At 35.9% G+C, this 12,150-nt stretch overlaps 1 protein-coding gene across 21 annotated transcripts in view; it reads right to left on the bottom strand.

The window, feature by feature from the left end:
- Positions 1–12,150, bottom strand: part of KDM6A (lysine demethylase 6A) — a 162,871-nt gene that overhangs the window by 125,578 nt on the left and 25,143 nt on the right. For all 21 annotated transcript variants that reach the window (XR_008746832.1, XR_008746831.1, XM_055801800.1 and 18 more), the window contains exon 3: positions 967–1,075. Coding sequence is in view for 19 of the 21 variants with exons in the window: in XM_055801800.1 (XP_055657775.1) it covers positions 967–1,075 (109 nt within the window). In the remaining 2 variants the exon portion in view is untranslated. The remainder of the gene's footprint in view (positions 1–966; positions 1,076–12,150) is intronic.

Raw genomic sequence — 12,150 nt, 5'->3', positions numbered from 1 at the left:
TTACATTAAAAAGCGACAACAATGAAAAAAAGAAATCCCATGAAAAAAAAAATTAAAATATTCTGACCTCTTCTAATTCGCTAGGAAGAGTAACATCCGAAAAGGCTTTCTACTCATCTGTACCTCTCACAGTCACTGGAAGGGAGGCAGCTATCAGACACTGGGCTTGACACCCAGCATGACATGAAGCAGAAACAAGATAAGCTGAAGATCTACCCCTATGTCTCAGCTGGCAACACAGCAGAGTATCTTTAGGTTTCCACACTGCTACCAAAAAAGCACTCTTCTGACCCACAAGCAAGAAAGCACAAGTGTACATAAGGTTCTATGTTCACTGGCTGCAATGATGACAAAAAAATGTTTTAAATAATTTCAAAGACTGATGAAGCAGAAACCTAAAGGAACCCACCCCCACCTGCCAAACCCCTACATCCATTCTTCCACTCAGTATTTAAAACAGAACCTGAAACACTTAAAGTGCAGATTTTTCCTTCTGAATTAACACTTGCAGCCTAGCCTTACCTGTTGAGATTGTGGACATACTGAAAGTACTAAGACCGGTTCTCATCCTACGCACCTATGTGTCCCACCCCCCATAAGAAACCTTCAGATGCATGGGTTCAACTGCTCGTACAGTCATGTAATAATGAATCAGAAACATTAAGTAGGCAGGGTGGTACTGCTGTATGAACTAATGAAACTTCATACACACACCTGAACCGGTAGTATTTTGGTTTGGGTTCTTTTCACAAAAAGAAGAAAAAAAAAGAAAGAAAAAAGAAAAGAACAACAACAAGCAGTTAGAACTGTTTTTGTAAAGACATCAACAGTCTTATTGTGTTACGGGCTTTGAAATATAGTATAAACCAAGAAAACTGAGTTACTCAAATGTTTTTCACACTATTGTCACCTACATCAAACGCCACTCCCCCAACAACATTTACCAGAAGTACTAAAAAACCTTACCTTTTGGATAATCTTCCAATAAGAGGTTGAAGTGACCTAACTGACAAAAGAAATCGGACTCGACCTTTCCTTCAGCTTTCAAAATTAGCGATTCATAGCAGCGAACAGCCTGGGAAAAAGAAATACAAGGTTTTCAAAATTCTGTATTTAACTACAGCAAATAATACATTTTCTGTAAATTTTCTGAGGAATAACAAAGCTTCTTATTAGTCTGTAAGGTAAGAAGTCTGCAAACACTCTCAATAACATCATGAGCATTACTTTTCAAAGAAGAAATGTAGTGTTTAAAACAACGTATTTGGAAGTTCACTGATTCTAATGCAAATTGACAGCAAATTACCAACAAAAGTTTCCTCTGGTTTATTTGTGGACTCCAGAAACATCTGACTTCCCAAACACAGAACAAACTTCTAACATACACGACGACTTTTAATTTAAAAATCAATTAAATGCAAAAGGATTTATTTTATTTATTCTTTCCAATATGCAAGAAAGAAACCTGTGATTTTACTCTCATTCTGTGTTTGTTCTTTCTGAAAGATTCACATTTCATTCTACCAGTTCATTCATTACTTTTTGGTAAACTGAAGAATACACTAACTCAGCATGGTTGCTGAGGTGATTTATGTACCTTAGCATGGATTTCACAAGAGCTGATTCTTTTCACATAGAACTATCATGTCATGAAATGCAGTTTACTACCTTCTACTTACTACACAGTTGCTGTAGACTAAGTAAAGCTAAAGTCAGAAACATGAACCCAATTAGAAAAGAATTTTACTTTTCTCAAAGTTGCCCTAGAAGTTTATAAGCGGCACACGCAATCAAAGTATGTTCTGCACTGCAAACACGTATTTTTAATAAACTGAACTGATATGCCTTCTATTCATCATAATGGTCATGTTCTTTAACCTATTATATTCTTACCTCATGACCCTATTTACACTTTGGGAATGAGTGAATAAATAAATAAACAGAATTGCTTTCCCAACTTTCTGAACTTCCAGTTTCTTATTTTGAACACACTAGCCATTAAAATTAAAGTAGCTGAATGAACTTAAATGGGAGGGAACATCCTTTGCATCAGCAGAAGACTTCACAGTTCTCAAAAGCTTGACAGACTCCCAATGAATTCTAATTCCATCCAGTTAATCCGTGAGTTTCACCAACTCACAGTTTGACTGTTTCAAATTTGGTTGCAATTATTAACTGTTTGGTTTTAGTATGTTACAGTAATCAAAGACCTTAATACTTAATTTAAAATTATAAGCTTTGTTAAGTCATTTTATTAAAACTGGAAATTCAAAAGGGGGAAAAAAATACCAATCTATCCTGTAACACTCAAGTCAAAATGTACAGTTGTATTAATCGTTGAAATGAGAAATGCCAACAAACAAAATGAGGAAATATACAGAAATAGGTAAAACACACCTGTGGAGACTCCAAATTACTGATCTAATATGTATTTTAATTTGCCATTTTTACCCTGCTATGCCTGTTTTAAATCATTTTTCTAAGTGGTAAGCCATAATAAGATAGGCCTTGTACTCAATGGACACAAAGCCACGTATGTGACCAGATAAGTGGGTCTCTGTATCCCAAGCTCAAGATGTATAACATAACACTTCCATCTACTTTAAAGTCCAGAATAGCCTTATTTTAAGGCTGTTTTCAGAAACAAAGTTCTGATGGATAAATACAAAGCTATGCTGCTGCAAAACTGCAGCAAAATGGGTAACAACTATATTCAAAATCTATTAGGTGTATGTATGGTATTAAAATGATTTAATAAAGCTGTTTAAATTATGTATTTCAAACCATAGCTATTTGGCCATATTCTGAAGATATTAAATTGGGATGTGTATTCACTTCTACATCAAAGAGCTGCTGCAGAATTTTTCATTCATGCCCTAAGTTTTGCATTAGCAAACTGCACTGGAAGGTCTGGAATTCTGTTGACAGTTAATCAAAGCCACTATTCCTTTTATTTTATTCCCAGCACTATGAACACCTCAGAGTCAGCCAACTCTTCAATCTAAAGAATATGATCCCTGGAACCAGAAACAAAGCACCCAAGTCCAAAGTCAATTTCCTAAAATTACTATATGTCTATGAACCAATTCTCAACATTCAGGCTTATCAGCTGAACCTATTCACATCTGCAAGTATTCTAACACAGAACCTTGGTTTTTACGCCTTGCTGCTTCTCCCTATGTTTTGGTTTCATCTCTCGATTTGTACATATCGTAACACAGTTCTTGCTCATGCCTCTAATATTACTGTCACAGATTAATTTGCAGATAGGCCTCCCGTTTTTTGATGATACACAATACCTGCTGCAGCTGCAGAAGAGAATATTCACGCCATGACATTTTCTTAAGTTACTATTTTGTATTCTACAAGTCAGTCACTGTTCAGAGCATATAGAAATTGCTACCACCACAGGTAGTTCCCAAAAACTGTTAAAGAGGAAGTTATTTCCTAAATTAGATGGGTCAGGTATTTAAAAAGGAACTTGATTCTATGAGCAAATGTAACAGGATTTTTTATACAGATGTTCAAGGAAATTCTAAATCACATGCACTTAAACAACTAAGCATCCAAAGACCCTTAACACTTCCGCAGCCCCTTTTTAAGTAAATCCTCATTACAAGATGTTATCACAATTATCAGAAGCATCACATATAGTAGGGAAACAAAAAGCTGTGCCCAGGTCTTTCACCCAACTCCGATCAACTCTCAACAAGGCAGATTTTCCCTTTGCCTCAGAACACCCTTTGAAGATATCACTAAGCCATATCGCTAAACACCAGCACAAGGCAAGGCACAGGACACCAGAGGCGCAAAACAGAACTTCCCCTAACTTAAGTTACAGTTAACTGTTACTGTAAAAGCAATTCAACTACACCATTACATACACCCTCCCAGCTGATCTCTAACCTATTTGCAACAGTATCAGGAAAACACTTACCTTTATGCAAACTTAAATTCTGAAGATTGTTCCGTAAGAATTACAAAAATTCTTCTAGCACATTTTAATAAAGTGAAACAGCAACTAAAAGCAAGCTTTACCTCCTTGGCAGGACCACCAAGGTCAACCTCCAACTCTCTGGAGGATGAGCAGACTGGTCACCACGTGTCTCTTTGCTCTTCCTAGTAGCCAGAGCAGATTCATCTAGACAAACTAATTTATCCAGCTTTGGTTTTGGTCAAGAAACTCTTTTTCCTATCAAACCCCTTTAGAATGGTACAAGTATTTTTCTGCATAGATAAGAATTTGTCTCTGGAGTTGAATGAATGGATGGAAAGCATTTTGAAGAGGGAGGTTGCAACTACACATATGTGTATATGGTTTGTTTGAAGGAATAATCAAAAGATCTCATTTCAGTGGGTCTGTAACTTCAAAGGCCATCTATGGTACCACTTGTGCAACTTATTTAAATCATCCTGAGACACTAAGGATTCTGAGGAAGTTAAAAATCCTCAGGTTTTTAAGTATTGCTATTTCTCCACATTGCATGGATTTCTAAGTGCACTCAATGGAGTCAGCCTTGAGGATTACTAGTATTGGCAAATTAACAAGAAAGAGAAAGAACCTTAAACCGAAAGGAAGATTGCTACACAACATTGTACGCTTCCTTCTCTTTGTTCAAGGCTGCATGAAGATAAAAGGGAAACCTTAAGAATTCAGGAACTTGGCAAAATAATCACCCGCAGCTGCTTTGCTGTGTGACAACCAGAGCAGAAGCAGGGAACAAATACAGGAATGGCTGCAGGAAGAGAAGCTGGTTTATGTGATTTTAAAAAAAACAAACAAACAAACAAAACCAACCACCACCAAAACAAAACAAAAAACACAAACACCCAAACAAACCCCAAAATTAATATTGTTTGCCACCTGTCTGATTAAAAGCAAACTGAATTAATACACTTGTCAACACTTCTGACATGACAATTACAAACCCTCTCTTATCATCGTAGTTCGGGTCTGGGGGCTTTCTGCTTTCACAAATTCAATCACCAATTCTTTGGACATGTTTAAATACAATACAGTGAAGAAGAAAAAGGCTTAATGTATTTGTCAACCTGGAAAACGTTAGCAAATCATTTTTATGTGTTCACAAAATGAAAAAATAATTCCATTATCATCTTCAAAATGCACTACCAAATCCCTGTATGATCACTATTTATTATTCCAAAGGGAAAGGAATTGGGATATTTATTCCTGCTGTTGTGGGAAGAAATTTCCCCCTTACCCATTCTCCCCGAGAAAAAACCTGAACTAAACAAGAACAACCATATAAAGCAAACGTCAGTTTTGGCTACTATTAACACGATGCCTTTTTATGAAAACAAGATCCTAGAGTTGGGAATATACACTACAACCAAAAAAACCAATTCAAACTAAACCAAAGAGATAAAACCAGAATACTAAATATTGTATATGGAAATCAGTGATACATATTACAGTCTACTTCATAGAGGAGAAAGAAGAACAATGTTGGTTTTACTTCAACTAATATGAAGAAAAGAACTTTACCGTGATTATCCCTGGTTGTAATTATTTGTATTTTACAGCACAAATTCAAATTACTGTTTAGACAACTGAGCTCAAAAGAAAAAAACAATACAGCTTTTTTGAACAGTTTCTAAATATGATGATGTAATGGTGTCCTTTCTTACTTACAAACAAGCATGATTGACTAAGATGAAAGCAGCAGGACTAAATGGCCAAACATGACAAAATTTTATTAATTCTTTAATATAGTAATGACATGAAAATGGAAGAGTGCACTGAATCAGCAAAATTTTACTTAAGACATAGAAAAAACACTGACAACTACAGAAAACAAAGAAAACCTAGCAATATACATTGTTAGCATGGCAACAGCTGGGCAGTAATGTGCAGTGAAATAAGTTAATTTATTACCCAGTAAAATTCAAATAACTATTCAAGGAAAAGACAGTGTTTTAATGCAGACAATACAGTGTAAAATGACAAATTCAAAGCCTCAATATGTTCCTAGAACCTTAAAGTTCACAACAGAAAACACTATTGTATATGTAGACAAGCCTTCCATCAGGAAAGGGGGAGGAACAAACAAATAGTTCCTGCTTCTTTTTTTCTTGTTTATCTAGAAAGCAATAACCTGAATGGATGGGCTTTGCAAGCACATAATGAGAACTGGAAACATGAAAAAAAAAAAAATCATGTGAAAAAATCTGAAAAGAGAGCCATCAGTGGACTTGTCACAAATTAAATATAGTACACTAATGCCTAGAAGTGAAACGCTCATTAGTTCTTAAGGAATACTTTACCCCTTCTGGAAAACAAAGTCATTATGCAGACAGTGCTGGACACTCAAGTGATTATCACACTATCTACTACCAGTCAGAGGGATATCCACAGACCAGAAAAGCAGAAGCTTGTGTATATGCTAGGCTCATTCTCCCCACCTCAGTATCAAAAGAGGATGTTCTGAAAGGCTTCTCTTCCATTCCTTTCTCCATACCACAATTCACCAAAATGCACGTGTGATTTTCTAATAACAATGAGAACAACCACCATCCTGAGAACTTCCTGATTCAATTTTAGCTCCAGCTCTGCAACAACAGAAGCGTGAACAAAGCTCGCTTCAGCTAAGCAAGGAGAAAAAAACCCAACGAAGTCTGAACCCTTCAGAAGTTAAACTATCCGCCACCAATTCATGACTGGCTGAATAAGCACCGTCACCTGGGCTGTAGATAACTTAAAAGAACATCTCATTTACTTCTGCAGAGAAAAGCATACAATTCATGTTTGATTAAAGATAACCTATATTAATTCAGCAGACCCTCCACTGAAGGGTCTCATTATGTATGGATGACACAATATTCTTCCTTTACTTTCCTGCTCAGTATCAATTCCCACTACAGCTTTCACAGCTTCTTTGTACTCTCTCTTTGTGAAGCTCATACTGTGTTATAAAATTTCTCTTCTGACTTAGCACAAGTTTACTGTCCTTGTATTTAAATATATGGACTATATTATACAAAAGGCTCAGTAACAGTGTTAGAAGTACAGCGTGCTGGACACAAAACATGCTCATTCCCCCAAAAGACTTAGGCCTCAAGAAGGAAAAACATGAACTGGGCTCTTCGGTAACTTTGTCATTGCAAAATTTCTATGGTATATATCAGAATGTCAGGAAGTAACTCTCATCTGCTAATAATGTTTAAGTTCAAAAGTTCTTACCATTTCAGGGACAATAAATAGTATAGAATAGTGGAAATCCTCCTCATGCATTTCTCAAGAAACATATGATCAATTTTGGCAAATTTATTTCCTATCATTATTACATCATGAAACAGGACACAGGAATGAACAGTGCAAGCGATGAAGAAAAGCAGTTGTGCATGTTAGTTTACATGCATAGCTTGACAGCAACAATTAAGTTTCTTTAAAAGCCACTACTGTAGTCTAGGGCTGATCTAAACATAGGCAACGCTTGGAAAAAAAAAGTATTTCTTACATCTTCAGTATAACCTGGAAGAAGAAAAGAGGAAATGAAATAGTAAACAGAAGTAAGCTCAAGGTTTCTAAATTTACATGTGAAAACACGATAACTAATTGAAAGGTGAACAGCACAAACCAAAAATGTTCTAAAGACTGGAGTAAAAGAAGCACACTATCACCATAAGAAAACAAACAATTTAAAAAAATAATTACAATTTAGAAACCTACTGTGGAGAATTAGTATCAACAAAACAAATGTTGCAATCAGACTGAGAATAGGAGACACTAGTAACTTAGAAATAATTCTTCCTGAAGCCAATTATCACTCAAAAAGGAGGGATACTGCTTCATAAAAAGCAAAGAACTGCAGAACAGAATACAAAATAGAATATATGCAAATCAATCATAAATAGAGAAAAGTGACAAAAAGCGGAGGGGGGGAAAAACCAACAACTTGTTACCACTGAATAAAGAACACTTATTATCAACTGTAAGACATTCTTTACAAGTGTTTTCCGTCAGACAGATGTAAACTCAATAGTGTAGGCTTCTCAAAGAAAAATACAGGAAGCTTTAGTCGCTTTCAGCAGTGTCCATAACAAATTGCATTTCAATGAAAAATTTGATGACTGGAGTTAACATAGTCAATCAGTCTGCATTAATTCAGAGCTCACCTTTAGGATGCACCCCTTTCCCACCCCTACGCCCTATTACTTCTTTTAAATACACTACGATATACTTACAAAGATAGATGTGTATGTATGTACAGACACACCTACATTATACAGGAAATTAGAACAAATTCTAAAGTATCAGCCAACAAAACACTCTCTATTCTGTCCCTGAAAACATTTCATAATCAGAAGACTCAGGAGATAATGACAAAGTTTGCATGGAATTTCATCATTCCAAATAGTGCCATTCTTTTTAAAAAAAAAACATTTTTTTTTAAAGTAGTAGATTTTTCATAAGCAATTGCAATGGCCAATCTTCATCTGCAAACATAGGAACTTTTTTCATTATTTTTACCATAACAATTTTATTTCAAGTAGAACTGCAACACCTTAATTTAGCACTTGCTCTCGAGCTAATGAATACTTCACCACACACTAAAATCTAAGACTACTAAATCTGGTTTTATTCTAGTGATTCTTAACTATACCAACACAGAATGTCACAACTGAGGTGCAAAGCATTTCACACTTTCAGAACATTTAGACAGTCAACTTTGATAGATGAACTCAACTTCTTTGAAAATGTTAAACCAGTTGTATCTAGGAGGCTACATATTTTCATATGGAATTTAGTAAGATGCTGTACATCAAATAAATAGCTGTTTTCAGTTTCATTGGGTAAATAACTTTGGAAATACCCATAAAATCAACACAAGGGGAAAAAAAGACCAATTAAAGCCAGACTCTGAATTAACAGCTGCCTGTTTTACCCAAGACAAAACCCCAAAGTTTAAATCTGAATAACAATTATTTATGCAAATATCTCCTGATCCGGACACATCTTTGGAAATATAACACTATCATCTACCAAGCATAAAGATGACAACAAAGCAATGAATAAATTGTAATGAATAAAGTTTTTAAAAAAGTATTAAACAGAGAACAATGTACATATATATGCACAAGAAATATGTACAAAGACTGACCAACAAATATATATTTATGAAAATGCTTCATTTCAGACTACATTGAATGATTTTCTGTGCTGTTGTTTGAATACAGTGACACAGAAGAGCAACTATGATAAACTATTTAAAAACTACCACCACTTGCTCTGCTAAACCTGCACAGTCTAAACTTCAGTTCCAAAAGGCTTCAAGCACCAGAGGCGGCCAGTTTTCAGAAATAAATGTCACTGGTAGCTTAGTCTGAAAACATACGGAAAAGAAGATTTATTTTAGAAGAACAGAGATGAAAATGTGTCAGGAGCTGTTTATGAAGAAGGTGTAAAAACTAATGCTAATAGGGTGGGAAGTACAGAGTTTTCAGCACTGCAGGAGATGTAAAATCGGTAATGGCACATCAAGACACAAAGGATAAAACCCACACATCTAAATGGAAGGAACCTGGTTTCAAATACTGAAATACCATCATTTCAAAGAGTCTCAGAATGCTGGTACTTCTAAAGTTAGTGCAGCCAGTACACCAGGGAGGGTGCCCCACAAAGATTTTTTTATCCCATCACCGAAATCACGTACAGGTACAACTCCACATATTATTTTTCCACTGTCATTCATATATACTCCTCTTGAGGCTGCTTAATTATGCTTAGACAATAAGGATGCTGCTCATATATACAAGTGAGAAACACTGGAATATAACTAAATACACATGAAAACCGGCTTACATAGAAAAATGTTTTGGAGAAGAAATTTATGCCCAGTAAACACCCTGAAAAGTGCCACAATAATTCCCGTCAAGCTCTGTAGCTCTTCTCTGTTAATGTCTGCAAACACCCAGCCTTATCCCTCGCCTTTCCCACCTCATTTGGCAGTCTGACTGGTAAAAAATTGCAATGAGGAAATAAAAGAGGAATACAGTCCTCCGGATACAGTCACCCAACTAATGATCAGTATCGTTTCTGAAGAGAACAGCTACTGTATCTTATACGAGGAAAGAAGTAACGTCTACTTGTGCTATGTAGCAACAACAGGTGTGGGGGGTACATTCATGCAGACTTCAGAATTGGTATTCATGCACTATAAAGTGCAAGTCGGAATTATTTTAGCTACTAGTGCGTATTTTCATCATAATATGCACTAAAGACCAAGTAAAATGACAACACACTCAAACATTGCTCAGGAACTGGCCAACGGAATCTTCTCATAGTAAAACTTGACACTGAATTTCCACAGACCATACATCATGAAGACTCCTGTAGCTGCGAGGTAAATAGCTATGCAGGTTGTCAACACAAACTGTTTTCATTAACATTCCCCTTGAGCTGGACAGAAGACTCCTTCTTGAATAATGTTTCCCAAGCCCTCTCAAAATTTGACATCCGATATAGATATGGACTTTAACAAATACCGAGTGGAAAAACATGCATATATCAAGCTTAACACCAAGTCTCCACATACCTCTACGTACTACTCATACACCCTCAGGGGTATTACTGAGCTAGAAAACAGAACCTGCTTCAAAGGACAGAGCTCCTGGTAAGTACAGCAGGTCAAAACCCAATTCTAATATTGGGGGTGGGGAATAGACCAAAAAAAAAAAAAAAAAAAACACACCACAAAAAAGAACACACACAAAAAAAACATTAAAAACATCTAATAAGGATATTCATCTAGGATATGAAAGACCAGGATTCAGAGCTTTGCCTAATTTGAAACAAAGATTTAAATTTGGGCTTTCCATATTCATAGTATGTGTCTTGAATACCAGATTCTCAAGACAACCTCACTTTTAAGCCAAAAGTCACCACAATGACTCACAGCAGAATAGAGACAGAACAACAGAGACTAAGCTTCCACCTATATGTGCAGAAGTCAGTTCCACCTATTCTTTCCCCACCCACAACTACAGAATGACCCTGTGTAGATAAGGGTGATTTTGCAATTTCAAATAAACAACTGAATAAAGAAAAATGCAATTCATTAAAGGAAGGTACTGAGGAGTTTGGGGTCACATCTGTTTTGGTTGAACACTAACAGACATAGCCTGAACTAGAAGTTCTTCTCAATTCCATCATGCTGTTATTCCTTCCAACAGAAGGATTTGCAAATACTTTTTTCTACCATGCCCAGCTGAAAAAGGTACAACATCCCCTTCTGTTGGACCTAACTTTCAGTTACCACATACTCTATTTAATGCACAATACTCCCAACACTTGTGGACAAGAAGCCACCAATTAAAACCATACATTGAACAATGCTCAATAACATGGGCTTCTACAACCAGCCACACCTAACTCCTTAATATGTAACTTATTTTAAAATTAATAATAATAAAGTAGTAATAGGTTTCAATTTTAACAGCATAGATTAAAAGTTATGAAATAACTGAAAATCCAAAAATAGCATTCTCATCTTCAAACCATGATTAACTATAGTTTATGTTTATCACAAACCAGCTCAGAAATCGGTCACTACGCTTTAGGAAAAGCGACACGCATCCCCAACAGACCTATGCCCAAAGGTCAATCCTCTAAACCAGCTAAACTTCTCAGATTTAAAAAAAAAAAAAAAAAGGGGGGGGGGGGGGGAGGGGGGGCAAAGCTTACACACAATTCGCTAACTTCACACTGTTGACATTCGCTTGTCCCAAACCTCACAGAAAATAGAAAATGGCCATTTATTTCTTTTACAAAATGTCTATTTGTAGACTAAAAATGAAAAATTGCACAATCTAAGAGGAATTCCACTGTACAGAACCCAAATCTTTAACCTGGCATTTATCTTGTGTTGCACCTATACTACCTTTCACAGTAGTGACCAAATCAGTGTCCTTATCACTAAAAATTCCTTCCAGAGAGAAATTCAAAAATCTTTGAACAATCAAACTGTTAGAAAGCATTTTACAAGTCTACTGAGGTGCAAACTCCATCACCAGAGATTCAAAATGGGACAAAGCATTCCAAAAGAACAGATGCGCAATATGACATTTAACATCAGGAAGTTCAAAGGCTATTGGCACCATTCATAAACTAGCATGTGTATGTGATTCATA

The sequence above is a fragment of the Falco peregrinus genome, chromosome 4, assembly GCF_023634155.1.
Source record: "Falco peregrinus isolate bFalPer1 chromosome 4, bFalPer1.pri, whole genome shotgun sequence".
Taxonomy (NCBI): domain Eukaryota; kingdom Metazoa; phylum Chordata; class Aves; order Falconiformes; family Falconidae; genus Falco; species Falco peregrinus.
The sequence above is the reverse complement of the archived record's forward strand: the minus strand, read 5'-3'. Positions and strand labels throughout refer to the sequence as shown.